General features: G+C 44.5%; 1 protein-coding gene across 1 annotated transcript in view; it reads left to right on the forward strand.

Moving 5' to 3' along the window:
- Nucleotides 1-8,514: 8,514 nt before the first annotated feature.
- Cfap43 (cilia and flagella associated protein 43) overlaps nt 8,515-19,555 on the forward strand; it is a 78,898-nt gene continuing 67,857 nt past the window's right edge. Inside the window, exons 1-4 of the mRNA XM_050145873.1 lie at nt 8,515-8,653; nt 9,907-10,160; nt 15,137-15,233; nt 18,026-18,193. Of these exons, the coding sequence (XP_050001830.1) occupies nt 8,589-8,653; nt 9,907-10,160; nt 15,137-15,233; nt 18,026-18,193 (584 nt within the window). The 5' untranslated portion in view covers nt 8,515-8,588. The remainder of the gene's footprint in view (nt 8,654-9,906; nt 10,161-15,136; nt 15,234-18,025; nt 18,194-19,555) is intronic.

The following is a 19,555-nucleotide window of genomic DNA, read 5'->3' on the forward strand; positions in this document are numbered from 1 at the left end:
GACCCCATTACAGATGGCTGTGAGCCACCATGTGGTTGCTGGGAATTGAACTCAGGACCTTTGGAAGAGCAGGCAATGCTCTTAACCTCTGAGCCATCTCTCCAGCCCTTCTTGTATTATTTTAATAAAATGCTGATTGGCCAGTAGCCAGGCAGGAAGTATAGGTAGGATGACCAGTCAGGAAGTAAAGGCAGGGCGAGGAGAACAGGAGAATTCTGGGACGTGGAAAGCTCAGTCTTCAGTTGTCACCCAGATGCAGAGGATGCAGATACGAATGCCTCACTGATGAAAGGTACCAAGCCATGTGGCTAACACAGACAAGAATTATAAGTTAAGATGTAAGAACTAATAAGAAGCCTGAGCTAATAGGCCAACTAGTTTATGATTAATGTAGACCTCTGTGTATTTCTTTGGGACTAAATGACTGCAGGACCAGGTAGGACAGTAACCTTGGTCAACAGCGAAAGAGGGAGGACCAGTTCATGTTGTGTAAGGGGATGATTCAAGAATTTTGGCCACTTTTGTTCGGCTGGAAGACATCTTCTAGACAGTGACACTGCCGTGACATGGATGAAGTGGGGGCAGGGACATGATCAAGCAGACTCTGCAGTCATTTGAGAACCTTGTATATTTTTTATTACCAGTGGCCATGTCAGAGGAGAGCACCAAATGGCAATTGACCTCAGGGGGTCGGCCCACTGGAAGGAAAGCTCTGGTGGGTGAATCCTGGACAGTAGGGCCCTGAGAGCCTCGGCCCCAGAATGTCTCTTGCTGCTCATATGCCTTACATGTTGGCCAGTGCCATTTTTCTCTGGTATCTGACCCGGTGTGAATGGGCATGGGGAGATCCCCATTGCTCTTCATGTAGTGTGATTATCTCTTGAAAATGTCCTGTTCAACTGGGCATTTTACCTGTGGATTATTATGAAAATGATTTCCTCCTAAGTTGTACTGTTTAACTGAAGCAATGATTTTATACAATAATAGTTTTTTTTAAATAAGATTTTTGATGATTCATGGCCTTTAATAAATCTAGGAAGGGATTATGATAGAGGTTAGCTTAATGAGAAACCTAATATAAGTAAAAAAAAGATATGTGTTGCCCTGCCCCCTGATAAAGCAGAGGCTGCAGAGGACAAAAAGTAAAACAAGTGTCACATACCTAGAGTACAGGAGTTTCCCTTAAGGAGCCTTATAGATTGTAGCTTAGGTTAGGGATTAAGAGAAACAGCTGAGTCACAGAAGCCCAACTAGCTCAACATCTTTTAATCTTAATGTTGAGAGATAGATAGATACAGATATAGATTTAAAAACCTGTTGATGAAAAAAATATGCTCCCTGAGGATTTAAATAGAGATGGCTCTTTTTCACAAATAAAAGTTTAGGTTTGTGATTCTTTTAAGGTTCTTTATAAGATTACCTTTTGAGATAAGCAATAAAGTCATTTCTTTGTAACTGCAAAATGCAGGCTGCCAGTAAAAGAACTGGCTGAGAAAAATACCTTGCTCGCTTACACTATCAGTTGCTTGGATAGGAACATTTGTGCTTGATGGAATAATTTGTTATAATCTATAGTATATGGGGTGTTTAATCATGTGAGGGGAATGGGAAAGACGCCTTTTTATCTGTATTCAATATTCATTCACTTGAAAAATAGAATGCACCCACATTATACCTTTTATATTGCTTGAAAGATTTTGCTGGGATATATAAGCTGAAAAGGAAAAATAAAGACAAGAGAGAGAGAGAGAGAAAAAAAACAAAGAAATGTCCAGAGAGAGAGAGAGAGCGAGCTCCCCTTTCCACTGGCCCCAGAGAGTTAAGTTTAACCCTCCTTGACAGCCCCAGAGAATTAAGTTTTACTCTCTCAGATAGAAAAGTCAAGTTGGTTGATGGTCTGCCAACTCTGTAGACCCCCCTCAAACCCAGAGCTCCTAGAGGTTGGTCCTCACAGCGACAATATTTTACTATATGTTATTCTAAAAAACATTTTAAGAAAGTGATGTTTTCCCTTTTTGAGAAAGTGTCTCTCTTCATAGTCCTGTCTATCCTAGAACTCACTATGTAGACCAGTCTTTGAACCCACTTGTCTCTGCGCCCCAAAGTGCTAGGATTAAGGCATGTGCCGCCATGCATGGCTAAGACACTGATTCTTTACAATAGAAAAGCATCTTTTCCCGGTCGCCGCCAAGGCTCATCATCTACCACGATGGCCAAGGAAGGCTTTGCTGCTGGAGGTGTAAGGGATGTTAACGCTGTTTTTCAAGAGGTGCTGAAGATGGCCCTCATCCACGGAGCCGAGCATGTGTCATATGTGACGCTGTCTTAGACAAGCGCCAAGCCCATCTTTGTGTGCTTGCATCCAATAGGGATGGGCCTGTGTATGTCAAGTTGGTGGGGGAACTTCGTGCTGAGCACCAAAGCAGCACAATGAAGGCTGAAGACAAGGAACCAGGAGAATGGGTGGGCCTCCGATACATGGGTACAGAGGGGCAGCCAAGGAAAGTGGCTGGCTGCATCTGTGCAAGGGTTAGGAGTTATGATAAAGAATCTCAGGTCAAGGGTGTCACCAAAGAATAATTTAAACCCAAAAAATGAATAAAAAACATTTTGGTTCATGGGGGGGAGAATATAAAAACTTGCATTATTAAAAGGAAACTGTTTAAAAGATGAAGTAGAGCTATTTATGCAAGTATAAATAAATTCAAAATATAGTATTAAATTAAAATGCTGCAGGATGTTAAAAGATAATCTAGTTCACTGTTCACCTGCTTGAGAGAAAGAGAGGGAGAGAGAGAGAGAGAGAGAGAGAGAGAGAGAGAGAGAGAGAGAGAATAAATGTGCTGTCGATAGCATCATCTCATGGATGAGAAACTTAGAGTCTGTGGTCGTTTCAACGTATTTGCCCCCCCCCCCAAACTCATAGGGAGTGGCACTATTACGAGGTGTGGCCCTGTTGGAGGAAGTGTGGTCTTTACACTGGGCTCCTTCTCCAGCACCACGCCTGCCTGCATGTCTCCACACTCCTCACCATGATGGACTGAACCTCTGAACTGTAATGAGCCACCACAATTAAATGTTTCCTTTGTAAGAGCTTCTGTGGTCATGATGTCTCTTCACTGCAATGAAGACCTAAGTAAGACAGTTCAGATGTTAGCTCAGAATCAATACACTTTAAAAGGACAGAGCTGTTTTCCCAACTGCAGTCTAGTCCCAGACTCTCCGGAAACTGCTACCATATCCTGTCCTTTCTGAGAGACACATTTCCTCCCGGCTTAACCCTCCGAAAGCAGGGATTTGTCTTCAAATCCCGTACGCTGGGAGGCAACAGTACTGCTGTTTGAACCTGCAGGATGGATGCCCAAGGCTTAGAATAAAATCCCCAGAGAGCAGAGAGCACGTTTGCTGTTTCCTTAAATGAAAAGCTATTCTAGGCACAGAGGGTAGTTAGTGCTGGAAGGGAACAGCTCAGGCATGATCTGAAATGCAGTTCAGGCGATCTGGGTTCAAAATGAGTAGGCTGAAGCAATATTTCAATTTATGCCATATGCAATTTCCTTTTCTTAGACTCAACAGATTAAAGCAGGAAAAAAGAATCTATTCTAAAGGAGCTGTGTTATGAAAACAGTTTGCCTGGGTTCAAAAGAGTGATTTTAATAAACGCAAAGTAAAAGTCCTCCAATGCTGCTATAATTTAACTGACAGATATTTCCCCTTCCCACTTGACCTTATATTTAATTCAGCCAGCTTCCCTCACAGCCCTCCTTCTAGCTTTGTATCTTTCAGGAGAACTGGGTTTTAGTTGAAAACTAAGAACAAGCTCACGCTCCAGCAACCATACCTACGCTCTCCATTTGCACCAGCTGTGAAACGGGACCACACATCTGTAGTGCAGGTGTTATGTAAACATCCACTTTGCTGTGCTTGAGACAGACTTTTGCTGTGTCACCCTGACAAGTCCTGATTTCACAGTCCTCCTGCCTCCAGCTCCCAAAAGTCAAAGGTTCTTTTCGCAATGTTTGATCCGAAGCCAAGCACAATCACTACTCCCTCAGCACTGACTTCCTGTTGGCTCAAGCTTTTGTCAACACAGCAAGTACTCTCAACTCACGGTGCAGAGAAGCCACAGAGCATGCTCATGTGTGGGAGAGCCCTGTTCTCTAGTCCAAAGGAACAGAGAAACATGAAAGACCCCAGAGGACAAAGCAATCGGTAGAAAGTCAGATCACATGAGCAAAAGTAGAATGTGCTGAGCTTTTGTGGCGTGTTAAGATGAACGGAGACAGGTAGGAAACCCAGAGAAAGAACAAAAACAAACAAACAAACAAACAAAAAAAAAAAACGCCAAGACAAACCTCCGAGGCTTTAGCTAGTTTTATGCACTAGAAGCAAGCATGCTGTCAGCAGCAGACACAAAATAACAGACTAGGTCCCAAGGCCAGACTGTTTATACTCTATGAGTTCCTTAGGACTAAAACCAGATGGCTTCAGATGTTACACAAATGGCAAACAAAGAGGAGAAAGTGTTAGCAAGGAACCTGTTCCCCCTCAAGCCCTTAGTCAGTGTTCAGAGCCAAGTCCAAGAGCAGATGGTTTCCTCAGAGCAGAATCGCTCCCTTCTCTCTCAAGGTCATGCCACTAAGCCATGCTTTACTGGATCCCCAGTTTTAGAGGTTTTCTCTAAAATAACACCTTTGCTGTGTACGGCAATAGTTGCCCTACTTTGCAGAAACTTGAGACTTTTGCTAAAACCACTGACTCTTTCCCAGAGCCTACACAGCTACCTGATAAGCAGTAGAATGGGGTAAATGACCTGATGTCCTCACATTATGTCTGTTTCACTTAAAACCACTGCATAGACACTACTTACCTTTGGGGTGGAACCTCCAGCTCTTTCCTGCATGGTCTCTCTCTCTTTCCAAACCCCACCCTCTCAGAGAATCTCCAACAAAGAAAAGGCACCCAAAAGCCCAACTCCTTCTTGGCCATTGCTGCAGCTCCTTCCTCAGGAGCTTCAGAGCTTATTGCCTCGGCAGAGAAACCTATTATTGGGCTACAGAAAACCTACTACTTAGCTCTGCCTATTGACTGTCGATCAAGACTACAGTACCAAGTGAACTGCTAGAGAAATTTGTACTTTTTCCTCCTCCAGCCTGGGGCTTCTCAGCATCTTTAGTCCCTCAGACTTACTACAAGATTCAGAGTGAAGAACCAAAGTTCCTCCATTTTGTCCTCCACCTCCAACTGAGTCTTGTATAAGCTATTTCCCGTAAAACATTCCAGTCCTCAGGAATGGCTAGGGGCAAAAGTAACAGAGTAGCCCTCTGGAAAGTACAGAGAACCACAGAATGTCCCCACCTGAAGGTCAGCCGATAAAAAAAAAAAAACTTGACAAGCAATAGGCGAGGTTCAAATATAAAATTTCTGAAAAGTCCCTAGATACGAGCCAATCAGGACTGACCCTGTCATTCCACACCGTACTAATGTAACTTTTCTGGTTTTGCCTTTAAATAATGCCCTCTAGAAGGGTGGGGTACCTCCTCTTGCAGTGAAAAACTGTAATTTGTGACAATCAGAGTGCCTTGGGTCGACTAGTAGAAGTTTAAGCAAAGAAAACAAGTCCAGCCAGGAGTTTACAAAGAGAGGGTCTTGTACACATGATAATAGCTACCACACACACACACACACACACACACACACACACACACAACCTGCATGGGGCCACTGAGACCCTCACACAACAGCATTCCCGCCAGACATGTGTCCTTCTAATGTGTGTTCAGCCTCAGACTGCAGCAATTGCATAGGTCAGCAGCTTTCAGGCTGTGCTCTCTCCCCTGAATAACCCCAAATTATAACAACCGTGGGGTTTCAGCTCAGCATCAAGTACCCTGGTCCACCCATTGCCATTTGCAGGAGCCCAGTGAGCCTTGCTTGGAGCTCTGTGTGTCAGTCTCCTGTCAGAACTCTTGGGGGCCTGGGGTCCCTGGTGGCACTCTCTTTATACCTCGGTGCTGTTTCTCTTTGCATCTCTATGGATTCCACTCTTGCCTTCGCTGAGGCCCCTCTGGAACCTTCAGCCTCTTTAACTCTTTCTTAGTCTTCCATAGCACACACATTCTATAACATATATATATATATATATATATATATATATATATAACAAATTNGTGTGTAAAATGGTGTGTAATTTGAGAGCTCATATTAGCAATTAGAATGGAACTGGGATTGCCAATGGCCACAGTTACTGCTGTAAACTAGGAGTACTTGATTAACTAAAGCCAGTGGACTGATGGAACCTGTGAGCTTATTGTTCTAAAATAAATGCTAGCATATGGAAAGACACAAAAGTGATCATTTATGCTTCTGAAGTAACTCATTTACTGGCGTTGTCTGTGAGGAGAGGGAGAGAAGCAATGGCTCCACACCTCCATCCTGTCACTGAAATTAGCCTGAGAAATTCACATAATTGGGATTGGAGGAGTGTCCTAATTCAGGTAAAGACCAGGATTCAAGGCTTACATACACACACACACACACACACACACACACACACACAGAGAGAGAGAGAGAGAGAGAGAGAGAGAGAGAGAGAGAGAGAGAGAGAGACTGACTCACGGATTGCACGCACACGCCCACACACCCACACGCACAGGAATTACAGGACAAGCCAGTAGGGAGCAGATTTGGAGTTGGCTAAGGAAAAAAAAAAGCCTAGTTTGGTGGCTGATGCCTTTAATTCCAGTGCTCAGAAGGCAGAAGCAGGCAGATCTCTATAAATTGGAGGCATGCCAGGAATTTATAATGAGACCCTGTCTCAAAACAGAAAGAAGGAAAGAACTCAAGGAACGAGCCTGGGTGCGGGCTTCTCAAAGAGAGTTTATTAGCACAGGTTTAACATAGATTTTTAACTACAGAGCTTACGAGGAAAGACTCCCACAGCAGGAACAAAACGCCCCAGTGTTGGTGTGAGGTTCTCAGGAGCGTTCCAATTGCATGTCTTAGTACTGGCCTTAGATAGAATTTTCCAGCTCTCAAGTTTTATCTCAGAGAGCTGCTAAAAACCACAGCTCCTCTTTTCTTTTTTTGATATATGGGATTATAGGAGGTTCCTTGAATGGGATTAAAATGATGAAGTCTGACCAGGAGCCACAAGGATTGCACAAGGGGGTTTGATTTAGACAAATCCCTGTACTGTGAAGGCAAAATCTGACGAGAGTCCTAGAAAATTTCAGGTCTCCAGCTGGCTGGGAATAAGGCCCCAGGCAAGTGCTAGTGGGTTACAATGTTTGATTCTCAGTTGCTAGACTCCAGCTAGAGGGCCATTTCCTTTCCCACGTCTGCATGGTTCCCCATCTTTCTGTCCTACCTCGTCATTCCCGTTGGTAAATGTCATTGCTGTCGCTTACTGTTTCAAATATTTAATATAGTCTTCCTGGTTTTTCTTCTTTAAAACTTCCCCTTGCTTCACCTACCTGAATACACCAGTAGTTTATTACGGTAAGGGCAAGAGGGTAGGAAAGAACATGCTGACTTGCCCGGGAACCCAATTTGATCTCAAGCCCAAGACCAGGGCCAAGAAAAAGAATCCCAACAATTCCTGAGCTTGCCCCAAGATCCGGCCCCAAAATTCCCACCAATTCCAGGCCACCCTGGAAAACCCCAAACCCTAAGAAACTCTACACAAATCCTGCCTTCTACTCAGTGGGGTCTGCTTCTCGCTCTAGCAGAGTCAGCCACCCTCCTGGGCTTTCCCCTCCCAATAAAGCTCTTTGATGAGGTTTGTAGTGCGGTATGACTTTCCATGGTTCCTGGTTGCCAAGCTACCATTTCTAGCCGACCTATAGCACTTCCACTGAAGAAGCCCTCTCCCTCAGAGTTGTAACGCTTCCATTGGGGAAGCCCTTTCCTTCAGAGCTGGAACACTTAATTGTGTTGTGACTGCTCCCGGGACCATGCTCTGCTGTTCCCGAATACATAGTATTTTCTTTGGAGAACCTCTGTTTGGGCTTTGTTTTGTTTGCTTTCGGTTGACAGTGGCCTGGTGAGAAAGAAAGAGCCTGAAGAAATGAGGGCGAAGCCCCAGGAAGGGAGGGAGGAGGACAGAGAAGGGGATGAGGGGAGAAGAGCCTGGCCTGTCATTGGCCTGATTACTTTTGACGACTTGTGCTATCCGAGGGGACACGTGAAATGTTACAGGACCATTGAGACCTTGGCACTTAGGCACTTAGGCAAGTTCCTGTTTCTCACTTTCCTCTGGGTGGAAAGTGGGCTCAGTCAGTGAGGGAAATAAGTAAATAAATATTTCCAGGCGTGTCGCTAGAAGCAATGTGGCCAGGTCAGCATGCAAAACCAAGAGCCGTTTTTTACAAGAAACTGTGGCGGGGCACAGCTTCTGCAGCCTGCAAGTCCAAGGGTCCCCGCTGCTCGCTTCCCCCTATAGGCGTGGCCCGCCAGCCAATGGGCGCGGGGCTCCCGGTCTCCGGGATACCGGTGTAAACAGTGGCGTCTGGGCGGGCGCCGAAGCCCGACCTGGCAGGACCCCGGAGTAACGGCCGGCCGCGGCCCGGAGTGACCCGAGAGTGGCCATGGCGCAAGGCCGGGAGCGCGAAGATGCCTCCACGCACTTCACCAACGCCTCCCTGTCGGTGAGGTGCGACATCGCGGCCGCGCGGGGCGGGGTGCAGGGAAATCTGTCGCGACCCCCCACCCCTCGGACCCCCTGCAGACTCGCTCTGCTTCTCCCCTCCCCAACCTCTGGCAGCTTCCTTTGTGCGACCCCCTTGGAACCCCCACTGGATGATCGCCCCTTGGTTTCCCGCTACAGGGTCCCTCCCTTGTTTGCCCAGGATTTCTTTTCCTCCTCCCTTTGTTTCTGCGCCCTCTTCCCGCCTCGGTATTTTCTGCACTTTGAGACCCATGGCTCCTGCATCGTCTTAGGCGATTTTCATCAGCTGAGGGCGGATCGATCCCTACTCCTCCCTCGCCCCCCCACTCCGGATTTATGTGCATTGGAAATCTGAAAGAGTCATATGACAAGACTTTTCTTCCACGTTCTGGGTGCTGCTCGCGATTCACTCCTTCACTGCTGTGCGCTTCCCTTTCCTGAGGGTCTCAGGAAACCTGTGCGCTTCACTCCCTTGCCACCATAATATCTAAATAAAATGAAATTTTCCTTATCTTAGGCATTCCTTTCACTATGTACTTACCACACAAACTTCACCTAACATGTGCCTTTCATGTAGGTTCTAAGCCTTTCGTTGGCATAGATTTCATATCCTTTTGTTTCCCGTGTTTATCTGTATCTAAAGTCTGAAACAGGGCAACATATACTCTTCATACGTGTAAACTGCGAAGCAGTTGATGTGGTTTCCAACCATATAGTGTGCTGTTCCACTCAAAGGGTTTTGTTTTGTTTTTTAATTTGTCTAGTTGACTTTTTAAAACTTTTTTTTTATGAACATTGGTGTTTTGCCTGTATGTATTTCCTTGTGAGGATGTCAGTTGTGAGTTGCTATGTAGGTGCTGGGAATTGAACCCAGGTCCTCTGGAAGAGCAGCCAATGGTCTTAACCACTGAGCCATCTTCCTCTCCAGTCCCTGCTTAGTTGAGTTTTGATTGTTTGTTGTTGTTGTTTCACTCTTTTAACTAAATTAACAGAAAAGAGCCCAGCTACGTTGTTTTCTCCAAGCTCCTTCACCTACAGAGCATCTCACCGGCCCAAGACCTACTGATCTTTAAATTTCTATTATTCATTGACTCATTGGTTTCATAGCGAACATGTGTGGCTATCTGAGCAATGGGAACAGAAAGGGGTTAAAAACGGAACCGATGTGTTTCTAGTTGTTGTGTTTAAAAAGGAAACACAAAAGTATTACACTGATGGCGAGTTCTCTTTTCTCAAAGATGGGTGCAAGGATTCCCGAGTCAGAACGTCCATTTCGTCAACGACCACACCATCTGCTACCCTTCTGGGAACTACGTAATATTCATTAACCTTGAAACCAAGAAGAAGACTGTGCTCCAGTGTATCAACGGAATTGTGGGCATCGTGGCAACTAACGTTCCTGGTGAAGTCGTCGCTTTCTCAGACCGCAGATTAAAACCCATTATCTACATCTACAGCTTTCCTGCACTGTCCAGAAAAAACAAGTTAAAAGGTATCTGGGAGACCCTCCCCGCAACGCCCTCCCACCCCTGGAACTGAAGGAGTTTTGTTTATGTTTTCATTGGAGACAGGGTTTCTCTGTGTGTAGCCCTAGCTGTCCTGGGACTTGTTCTGTAGACCAGGCTGGCCTCAAGCTCAGAAAGCCACCTGCCTCCACTCGCTGAGAGCTGGGATTGAAGGGTGTAGCACACACCTGACACACCTGGCAACTGAAGAATGTTTTTCTGTGAGCAAATCTAGTTTTTATGAATGAAGGTAGTTTATTTATATTGTGAACGGGCTGTTTTAAATAGAAGCAGTCAAGCTGATTACCGCAGGTTTCATGGAGTCGGCAATCGCCTTCTGATTCACAGTGTGCTGTGCTTCCTGCTAACACCGTTGCAGCCTCAGAAACTACTCCAAAGGGCAGAAACAGCTTGCTATGTTGACACACACCTGTGCACCCAGAAACTTAAAGGCTGAGAAGGAAGGCTTCTTGGAGCCCATGAGCAGGAGGCAGCCTGGGCAAGTTAAAAAGAAACAGCCACTCCCTCAAAAACACACAGATCGGCTCCCACCCCAGACCTACCAAACCAACAGCTTAGCTTTAACAATCCTTCTCAGGTGTTTTGTGTGCGTTTTAAACTGTGAGAAACACTGGGTTAGAGAACTGACTTTTCCAGGACAGCGTTTCTTCTTCTTTCCTGGTGATTTACTAGAGTTCTAACATGAACTGGCACTTGTATAACTAATAAAGATGCGTCTAAACCCCAGTGTTCTTAACCACAAAATAGGGCTAAATGTGGTGTTTGCTGTTAAGTTTATGGTGATTCTAAGGGAATGTGTGTGTGCACACACGCTCGCGTGCACACACACACACCAAGCACTTGTCCATTGGTTACCTATTATTTTTGTATTACTGTTAAATCATTCACAGATACAGCTGGCCTCCATGGACTGAGCTTGCTGTGCATCTCCAGGAATCTCTATCTGATACCTGCCCCCATTTAACACAACCTGAGTCTGAGTGTTGTGATTACACGCACATGTAACCCAGACTTTTGGAGACTGAGGAAGAAGGATCCAGAGCCTAAAACCACCCTGAGCTAAAAACGAGACCTTGCCCCAAACTAACAATGAAAAGTCCACATGCAGAACAATCAGAAAGCTTATCTTTGGCGGAGCCTTGGTTTCAGAACCACGTGGGTCACACAGGTGTTTGGGTCAAGTCAGGCACGGTCGCTGTAGTTTGTGTGTTATTTCTAGAGAAATCAGTCTGTGTTCTTCACAGATTAAGACACTTTAATGAAGGCTGCTATTAACTGGGGTGCCAGTCAGCTCCAAGGGATGCAGAAAAATGCACGAATGCGGTGAGGGCTAGACTTTTCTATCTGAGAGTACAATAAGGAAACTCCGGCACTTTCTGACAGTAGCTTTCTCTTTGACTTCATCTTGAATAATCCCTTCTGAGAATCTCTGTCTCCACACAGCTACATTCTTTACATATTCAGTTACATATCTCTCTTTATATACATACATCTCTCCTGCATGGCCACACATCTCTACACAGTGACATCTACAGCTTCATCTTCCTTGTCTCCACACAGTTACATTCTACATGCATTCTCCACGCTTTCTCCACGTAACTACATACCTTCGCACATCTTCTCCCATCTCCCTTTCAGCACACACCCCTCATTCACACCCTGCACTGCTCTTGTCTTGTTCCAGCATCTCCGTGCATAGCTCAACACAGCTTCCTCTCCTCACAGCCAGACTCTGGACAATTACATGTTATATTTTCAGGACCCAACCCACTCTCATAACACAAGATAAGTCACACAGTTTTTCTCAGGCTAGGGAGGTCACACTGACCGTCCAGTGAGCTACACTTGGTCATGCACATAGTTCTAAGTTGGTGAAGGTTACCAGACAGAAAATGACATTGAAATTCAAGACTTAATGATAACAGTTAGTTGGCTGGACCTTCAGTGATAGGGAGTATGGGCAGAAAGTCCATTCCTGCATGAGGTGTGTATGTCTACCAAAGTTGCCTCAAGCCTGACCTTGAATCAGCAACAAACACCTGGGAAATTGACCTCTGATAGCCTTTGCTGGAGAGGTTGTGGAATAAGGGGTACAGTCATCCATTGCTGGTGGAAATGCAAACTTATGCAACCACTTTGGAAAGCAGTGTGGCGGTTTTTCAGGAAATTCAGGATCAACCTACCCCTGGACTCAGCAATACCACTTTTGGGGATATACCTAAGAGATGCCCTATCATCCAACTTCTTAAATTTATGATGGTCTAAAAGTTTTTAATTGATAAGGTATACCTTAACTTTGTGAATATGCTTATTTTAAATATAGATAATAAATATATGTGGGCGTAGACTCATATGCAACTTCTCCTTATATGGAAGTAATGTACAATGATTAAATTAAGGAAACTGATATATTAAAATCCTAGGTCACCTATCATTTTCTTGTGTTGGAAACTTGTAAAATTCTATGTATTTCTCTCTAGGGGCAAGCAGTTTGCTTTGAATTTTTTTCTGAAATCTTAAGTAACTGTCTTTGTGATTGAGAATATTATCACTTTCCTATGTCAGAGTAATGAAAAATATCCTAGTAATATTTCTATTCATCAAAATTACATTTAAGCAGAAATCATCTTCCTGACCATCCACAGCTATGTGTGTGCCCAAATAGATGGAATACATACATGAGATTAAACACACAAGCAATGGGAAAATACCCATAGCTGTTATTAGGGAAGGAATGAAGTTCTTAGGAAGAAATGAAGTACCACATGAGAGAAATTACAGACAGGAGCAACTGGTTTGCATGACCCCACAGACTTTGCCTACTGGGGCTCCCCCACAGAGAGTCACTTGTCTGGTGGGTTGACCTGCTGAGTCCTAGTTGTCACCTGCTGTATATCCCCACAGCCTCTGGAAGACATAATCCAATCATAAATTAGGAACTGTTTATGTGGACTGTAGCCACACTTCGTGTTTAAATGCTCCCAGCTTGCCAGGCAAGGCAGCGCATGCTTTTCATGTCAGCACTCAGGAGGCAGAGGCAGGTGGATCTCTGTGAGCTTGAGGCCAGCCAGGTCTACAAAGTGAGCTCCAGAACAGCCAGGGTTGTTATACAGAGAAACTGTCTCAAAAACAAATGAAAAGATGCCCTCCGTTTACCTCCATTTAACTGTATGTCTCCAGCCCTGGGCAAGCAATCAGGCATTCATTCAAACCAGTAGACAACATTCATATTGCATATCCCTAGAAGAATTCACAATAAAAACAAATCATCAAAGATACCCATTATCATCAGGGTAATTCAGTATCAACCAGAAGATCTAACCAATACTTAGAAATAATTCAAAGACATGTCAGGGACCCAGACTTAAATATGTATTAAGTAGTTATGCAATATATATTTAAGTATATGACTCCGTGGGGACATATTCCAGGATAGAAATCATTATTATTATAAATAAATATTTTCTAATATTTGTCACAGAAAGGCACTCATAGGCTCATTATTTTAGAGAGTAGGGAGTCCTTAAATAATACCAAAGTGTTTCTGAAACACATAAAAGAAGGAGGTAGCAAGGCAGAAGGTCTTTGTGACATTGAAAAGCTTAGGGAATTAGGAGAGTGGTATACCTGCGGGACCCCAGATCAGTGCAGTTCCTGCGGGACCCCAGGTCAATGGAGCTGGGGAGAGGGCTAGATCCGGAAAAGTGACGTCAATAGTGAAGAAACCCACACTCCCAGGGGTGTGGATTGTTCAGCAGTGACGTCAGAAGAACTGACTGTTTGAACTAACATGTCAAGACAGACTTCCTGCTCCTTATAACATATCCCGTGGAAACAGGATTCAGCAGAAGCAAGCTCATTTGAGAAGCAGTAGAAAATATGGTAGAATACTCTATTTCAGGTCAAGGATTTTAAAATGATTGACATATTTACTAACAAAAGTAAGACATCAGAGAGATCACAAAAATTAGCATGCAAGTAACAGAATGAGGAAAATAGGTGGGAAAATAACCGGATATCCTCACACCGTTTAGGAAGCAGAGAAAGACTGGACGAATGACAAGGCACTTTCTCAGACAGATCACAAATCAGAAATTAAACTGATCTGGCTCAAATTTGTTTTTTTTTTTTTTTAAAGTGTGGCCTAGGGCCAGCAAAATGACTCAGCAGATTAAAAGATCTTGCTTGATAAGCCTTACTGAGCAGATTCAACTGCAGCACCCGTGTAGAAGAGGGAAGAGAGAAAGCGACTCAGCCAGGTGGCCTCAGACAGGCGTGCTCAGCCACATACACAAGCGCGAGCACACGACATAGGCGGCGGCAGCCCTGGGGAGAGTTGTAGTGTGGTGTAAATCCAGGGCTGTGTTTGTGTCAGTGGAGTCCAGTGTTTTTGGAGCCAGTCAGAGTGTGGAGAAATCGGTAGCCTCTTGCTTGCTGGCAGCGGGAGCATAAACTGATAGAACCCTTCTGGGGTTCTAATCCCAAGGTCTCACATTTATGAGACGTTAAGGGTCATTCATTTCACATCAGGCTGGGACACTGTGGTGTAGTTTCCCACTCAGTACTACACCAAAGTCTAAAGACAGTGAGTGACCTAATGGTCTTAATAAAAATGGATTTTACTGGATGTGGTAGAAAAAGTCTATATAATCCTCGCACTTGGGAGACAGAGGCAGAGGCATTATGAATTTGAAGCTAATTTCAAAGACATAGAAGACCCTGTTTGAAAGAAAACAAGACAAAGCTATCTCCAACAAAAGCATGGAAAATGGTTCTTAACTTCGCCCTGAGCTTTCTGTTTGCAATTTGAGGTGGCCAGGAGGCCACACACTTCGTGACAAAGGACAAACATGCAAATCACTAGGAAAGGGACACTTTGTGTGAGGCTGTGAGTTCATCTGGATGCCACAGTCAAGTTCTTGTCCTGGGTTTTGTATTTTAGGGAACATCCTCCTGGACTACACTTTGCTTTGCTTCAGCTACTGTGGCACCTACCTGGCCAGTTACTCGTCTCTTCCCGAGTTTGAGCTGGCCCTCTGGTAAGTCAGTACCCCACACAGCCATCTTCCCCCGGCTTCACTGGAGCCAAAGGGAACACTCACGAAAATCCCAGACAAGGGAAGCTGGGAAGAATGAACATCCTAGTCACATGATTTAATATCATCTTTATACTCAGGTATGAAATTTGTCAGGATAAAAATTGCACTGACACGTGCAGTGTCTTAAACCTGAATTACCATCCTTCCCTATGCACTGACATGCGCAGTGTCTTAGACCTGAATTACATCTTTCCCTTTTTAGTGACATGCGCAGTGTCTCGGGGCTTTTTATAGCTACAAAGAGACACCATGGCCATGGCAACTCTTGCAAAGAAAATATTTAATTGAGGTGATGGCTTATAGTTTCAGAGGTTCAGTCCTTTATCATCATGACAGGGAGCACAGTGGCATGCAGGCAAACATGGTGCTGGCTACATCTTGATCAGAAGGCCACAGGAAGTCGACTGTCATGCTGAGGGAAGCTTGAGAAAAGAGACATCAAAGTCCACCCCCACAGAGACACACTTCCTCCAACAAGACCACACCTACTCCAACAAAGCCACACCCCCTAATAACGCCACTCCCTTTGGGAGCCATTTTCTTTCAAACCTCCTCATGTATTATTTCCTTATCCAGATGAAGCAATGACTCAAGGTATATAAGTTTCATCTTTCCCTAAAGCAAGTGGTTTTTCTGAGTTATTAGCATGTTTTCTGCCTGTGTTGAAATTAGGATAGTCTGTGTACTCGAGTTCATCTTAAAGTTAGCAGTTCATGGTGTTACTAGCAAGGTATGCCCAGGGTGGAACATTCTACCACGTTGACCAGCTGGGCAGAGACACCTGTAGGTTAGACTCAGCTGTGTTGTGCTGGGCCTTTTCACGTAGCCGACTTTGTAGATTCATTCTCTTCCATCTATGACAGAAACCTCTCCAGGGAGTTGGGATTTGGTTTTTGTTTGTTTTGTTTTGTTTAATGAGAAGGGCAAAGTGTTCCTGGGATGATTAAGGCCAGTGTTGGACACCAGCATTTCTACCTGAAGCATCTAAGATTCCCTCTTCAGAGAGCCAAATTGAATTCACGTGCCGTTTTATTTTCCTCTACTAGTTTATTTTAGTGGGCCTTTTATGTGTACCTGGGTTCTGAGAATCGAACCTAGATCCCCTGAAGGAGCATCCAGTGCTCTGAATGACTGAGCCACCAAAAGCTGAGCCTCCTGTGTCAGTTGGCATCTGTCATTCCAGCACCTGAGAGGGTGAGACAGGAGGCTAGCCTTGGCTACACAGTTTTGGGCCAACTGGGCTCCTGCTCTAGAGTATAAAACCTTTGAGAGGGATGAGAAAGAAAGAGATGGGGGAACAGGAGGAAAGGAAGGGAGGGTGCACACTATTGAAGACTGGTGATGTAATTCATTGGTAGAATATTTTCAATCATGATTCAGGCCCTGAGTTTGATTCTTAGTGCCTCTCTCTCTCTCTCTCTCTCTCTCTCTCTCTCTCTCTCTCTCGCCCCCCCCCCTTCTCTCCTTCCCACTCCCGGACTTACTGAGGTGTAACTAGTGGTGTATACTGAACTGTTCACATATAAATTATACAGTTTATATTTGGGCTGATGCAAGCCTTGATGCAAGCTACTTGTTAAGTGGCGGGGTAGAGTTTAAGCCCGGAGAGGCTGAAATATTTCACAGCCTCCAGTAATCTTAGGTACACAGGAGCATCTAACCCAAGAGTGGAGGGGGCATCAGCGAAGGACTCTTGGGAAGGGAAAGGGTATTTAAATAGACCTTCATATTTGTCTTCGGAGATCGCTGTAACAAACACCACAAAGCAGATGACTTAAGCCACAGAAATTCATTGTCTCAAGTTCTGGAGACCAGAATCCCAAGCTCTGGCTGCGGGGTGGCTTGGTGCCTTCTGAGGGCAGTAAGTGAATCTGCTCTGTGCCTGGGCATCTGTCCCTGGGCATCTGTGCCTGGGCATCTGTGCCTGGGCAGTTCCCACTGCTGCCTTAATGGCAATTCTGATGTTCCTTGGCCTGCAGACACACCACCCCACTCTCTGCCTTCATTCACACTCAGCACACAGGGCATTCTCCCCATGTGTCTGTCTCACAATGCCCCCACTTTTAGAAAGACCTCAGTGATTTTTAAATTAGGGACCAACCCTAACAACTGCATCTGATTTGATTACTCGGGCTTCTGGTTGTATCCACCCAGGCTTGACAAGTTTGCCAGCTGCCTGAGGAAAGAAGACTAAGGATTGAGGGAGCCAGGGATTCCAGCAAGATTCTAGCTGTGATGGGCAAGGGGTTGGGCTGGGATGGGAAGCCTTGAAGGCAGGGGCACAAGGGAGCAAGGCAAGTTCAGGAAACACCAGGTCTGTTTTCTAATCCCTGCTCTGCTTGCCCCGAGGCTGAAGCAACCTCCACACGTTGGTGTGTTTCTGTTTTCCACCCCTCTAGCAAAGGACCTAGCTGGCAGGATTTGAGGCTATTTTCTCAAATGTGCAAATCAAGTGCTTGATTTTAGAAAGATTTTTTAAAACTCCAGTAAATGATCTGCTGTCATCAGTGAGGACCTGGTACAATCGTGCAATATTAGACATACATAGTATTTCATTTCTTAGAGGATTCATTTAAATATAGTCATTTAAAAATTTTTGGTTTGCGTCATAGGCTATATAAATTATACCACAAATTATGCTTCAGTTGATGTAAGTTGTCTTATAATAAGATTTTTCCCAGACATAAAATTAAAACAAACTAATTTTTCCTCGAATGCTGCTTCCCTCTAAGGAACTGGGAATCCAGTGTCATCTTGTGCAAGAAGTCACATCCTGGAGTGGACGTGAGCCAGATGTCCTTCAACCCCATGAACTGGCGTCAAATGTGTTTGTCAAGTTCAAGCATAGTGAGCGTGTGGACCATTGAGAGAAGTAACCAGGACCATCACTTCAAGATGAGGTAGGGGCCCATGCTGTTCCACAACCACGTGGTCTTCATTTGCGTTCACAGCCATCCCTGGGCCTCTTTGATGAATTAAGTGGCTTCAAACAATACTCACAAGCATGGCCACACACACACACACACACACACACACACACACAGCTTATTATAAATTACAACAGTACTCGGCATCTGTAATAAGCTTGGAGTGCCTGCTCACACTTCAGATTCTCTTTGACTTCCTAAGTCCTCTAAGAGTTTTTTCCAGCATGATTAATTTTGCAAAATTTGATTTACTCAAATTAATATATTTTTAAATTTATCTCTCATATATTACACCCCTATGACAGTTCCCCCTCCCTTCTCTACCCCCTCCCTTCCTCCAGCCTTCCTTCACCACTCCTCTGTCTCCCCTCAGAAAACAGCAGGCCCCCCAGGGACATCATCCAAACACGGCATGTCACGTCACTATAATGCCAACTACATGCTATCAAACCAAGTCTTCAAGAGGCAACACAGAGGGAGTAAAAGGGTCCCATGAGTAGGCAAAAGAGTCAGTGACCCCCCCCCATACTGTTCCATATCCTCTCAAGCATAAGCTGTCACCTGTGTTTTTGACTTTATCCATTCTGACAGGTGTAAGATGTAATCTCAAAGTCATTTTGATTTGTATTTCCCTGATGGTTAAGGACGTTAAATATTTCTTTAAGTGTTTCTTGGCCATTTGAGTTTCTTCTGTTGAGAATTTTCTGTTTAGATATGTACCCCATTTTTAGTTGTATTATTTAGTTTGTTCATGTCTAGTTTCCTGAATTCTTTATATATTTTGGATATCAGCCATCCACATCTGTCAAATGTGGAGTTGAAAATCTTTCCCATTCTGTGATCTGCCATTTTGTCCTATTAGACAGTGTCCTTTGCCTTACAGAAGCTTTTCAATTTCATGAGATCCCATTTATTAATTGTTTATCTTAGTACCTGTGCTATTGATATTCTGTTCAGTAAGTTGTCTCCTGTGTCAGTGTGTTCAAAGCTGTTTTGTAGCATGAATAATAAAAACTAAAGACAGAATTGGGGTTCAACCTGAAAACCAGAAAAGCTAAGCAGCCAAGCCACTAGAGAAGTCTTACCTCTACCAATGTTGGCTGATTGCAGACTAAGTCATTTAAGACTCTCTCTCCTCCCATTTTATCTTCCCTCTAGTGCTGGGATTAAAGGCATGACACCCTAGTACTAAAATTAAAGCTATAGGCCACCACCACCTGGATTTGTTTCTACATTGATCTTGTGTAGCCCAGGGTAGCTTTGAACTCACAGAGTTCTGCCTCTGTTTCCCCAAATCCTGGGATTAAAGGTGTGTGTCACCATTACCTGAACTTG

The sequence above is a fragment of the Alexandromys fortis genome, unplaced genomic scaffold (assembly GCF_014885135.2).
Source record: "Alexandromys fortis isolate MF-2015 unplaced genomic scaffold, M_Fortis_MF-2015_v1.1 scaffold_16, whole genome shotgun sequence".
Taxonomy (NCBI): domain Eukaryota; kingdom Metazoa; phylum Chordata; class Mammalia; order Rodentia; family Cricetidae; genus Alexandromys; species Alexandromys fortis.